This window comes from Rutidosis leptorrhynchoides, chromosome 10, assembly GCF_046630445.1.
Source record: "Rutidosis leptorrhynchoides isolate AG116_Rl617_1_P2 chromosome 10, CSIRO_AGI_Rlap_v1, whole genome shotgun sequence".
NCBI lineage: Eukaryota > Viridiplantae > Streptophyta > Magnoliopsida > Asterales > Asteraceae > Rutidosis > Rutidosis leptorrhynchoides.
Window position 1 is genome coordinate 41,771,088 of NC_092342.1, and position 2,758 is coordinate 41,773,845.

The window sequence follows — 2,758 nt, forward strand, 5'->3', positions numbered from 1 at the left end:
ATAGAAAATTTAGAGTGCGTTTGATAAAATTGAATGGTTAAGCGCTGAATGGTTCATATTCTGAATGATCCAATGGTTCTGAATGACTTTGATTCTGAATGACAATAAGCCGTTTGATAATCATTTTGAATAAGCAATGTTAATGTTGTAAAAGTATTTTATTAACATTTATATAAATAAAAACTAGTATATAATTGTTTAATAAGTGTTATTGAGATAATTTAAAGTGGATATTACACAAAGTTATGTGATTGATGGTTAAGAGAGTGTTACAGCTCTGAATGGTTCAACACTGAATATCTGAATTATCAGCATCATCTGTCATTCAGATGTCAGAAACAAACACGCCGAATGCTGAATGGTTCAGTGTTCAGCGCTAAACTATTCTATTAAAGAGTAAATTAAACTCGCTCTATTGAACCTAGGACGATTGCACACGGTATTTCTGACCCTCTGTGGAAGGTTGACATGCTTACCGATGATCAACTTGCTAATGTTTAGCATGTTGATCTATATTTAATCACGAACTAACTTGTTTAGGACACTAGGTATAGTTTAATAATAAATGTTAAATGTTAATGTTATTTCCTAAAAATGTTCAACTTTTACTTAACGATAATGTTGAGTTTATTTTTTTTTTATTTTTTTTTTTTTTTTGAAAAGCAAGAAGGACTTATATTAAACAATCACGAATAGTACATGGTTGACTGGGCAACCTTAACAACACAATACATCACGAAAGAAATAGAGAAAACAAATTACACCGCCCTAAGCTAATTGCAAAGATTGCAACTAACAAAAGAGAGAAACTAAGGTTGTGAGAACCATTGAAGCCAATCCATAATATGACCCTTGCAACGTCGTGAAATCCAATCGTATGAAAGAACTTGAACCTCGCTAAATAAAGATGGGACCGTCTCGAGCTTATTCTTGAACACCTTTGCATTTCGATTCTTCCATATAATGTAACAAACCACCCAACAAACCGCTTGCCATTGGTTCCTTTTGTGATCATGTGCTACGTAGCCGAAGGTACCATTAAAAATATCCTCATACCCGAATAAAGCCGAATTATACCCCCACCATTTAAGGACTTTCGCCCATATGTCTTTGGCCATTTGACAAGAAAAAAGTATATGTTCCACCGTCTCAATGTCACCATCACAAATCGGACATCTCACGCTGTTCAAATCGATGCCCCGTTTATCTAACTCGAACCTTACCGGTATACGACCTAATCTCGCCCGCCAAATAAACACCTCTACTTTTTTTGGAACCAAACCATTTCGCAACGACTCAATTGAATTAACCGCACGTGGTAGGATGACTTTGTCCACTAGAACCGAACAGTCCTTGACCATATATGTACCCTTCGAATTGAGATTCCAGCTCCAACAGTCTTTTTTATCTTCGATCAGCTGCAAGTTCCGAACAGTATCTCGCAATTCAGTTAGTTCACTATTCGTTCGTCCCATAGGTGGATAGGCCCAATTGCCGAGCCCATCTCCCTTAAATTCTTCGGTTTTGTTACTGATGTTGATATCTTTGTCAATCTCGAGCCTGTATAATCTTTTGAATTTGTCTTTGAGGCTTGCGTTCCCCACCCAAATGTCATTCCAAAAAGAGGTGCTTTTCCCGTCCCCGAGCAAGCGTATGAAAGACTTAGAGAAAGAAATCCCTAACCCGTCCACATGTTTTCCTGCAACACAAATAGAATTCCAAAGGCTAGCGTTTGGTTTTCGGACAAGCCCGTTTCCAAGCACAAGACCTCCATTAGAACCATAAATACTACGTATTACGGCGACCCACAAAGTGTTAGTTTCGGTTTTAAACCTCCACCACCACTTACAAAGAAGAGCTAACTTTTTACTTTTTAAGGACATGATATTTAAACCTCCTTCTTCGTGAGGAAGAAGGATTTTTTCCCACTTAACCCATGACATTTTAGAGTTAGAACCCGTCCCGCCCCAAAAAAATTTCCGTCTCACACTCTCGAGAGAATTTAGCACACAAGTAGGGGCACGAAAGAGCGAGAAGTAATAGAGAGGTAGGCTAGAGAGAACCGACTTAACTAAAGTTAACCGTCCACCGAATGAAATCATTTTTGCTCTCCAGTCCGCTAACCTCTTGTTAAATTTCTCGATCACTGGGGACCAATCATTCAATTTCTTCATCTTATTACCCACGGAAATACCCAAATACATGAAAGGCAACCGACCTGCAAGACATGAACACCAAGACGCAAGAGCTTCCACGTTATCATTACTAATGCCTATCCCAAATAATTGACTTTTATTATAATTAACCTTCAACCCCGAAGCCCGTTCAAAACATTCCAACAAGTACATTAAATTTCGCGCATTACGTCTACTCCATTCGCCAAAAAAAATCGTATCGTCCGCATATTGCAAATGAGAAATGACGACTTTATCTTTACCCACCTCCACCCCTTTATACATCCCTCTCTCAACCGCCTTTTTCGTTATACATCAATTGATTTGCTATGACCCACACAAACAATATGCCATTTTAGCACGTTGTTTTGTTGCTTTCAAAAAGACTAACAACATAAAATTGAGATCAACTTTCAAGTAACTTCAGAGTTGCAATTATTTTATAGACAAAAAAAAAAAAAAAACATATATATTTTATAGACACGTTTGGCCGGGAAGAGTGCACCAAGTGATGGATCCGCCAATATTTTATCTTACAAGATACATAATCGTTCCGAGAAAAACACTTTGAAAGAGATGATGAA

The 2,758-nt window shown here is 37.6% G+C and overlaps 1 protein-coding gene across 1 annotated transcript; it reads right to left on the reverse strand.

Moving 5' to 3' along the window:
- Positions 1-809: 809 nt before the first annotated feature.
- Positions 810-2,459, reverse strand: LOC139870215 (uncharacterized). Its single transcript, XM_071858052.1, has 2 exons — positions 2,125-2,459; positions 810-1,788 (listed from the first exon to the last, which is right to left on the reverse strand). The coding sequence occupies exons 1-2, from the start codon at positions 2,457-2,459 to the stop codon at positions 810-812; spliced, it is 1,314 nt and encodes a 437-aa protein (XP_071714153.1).
- Positions 2,460-2,758: the final 299 nt, after the last annotated feature.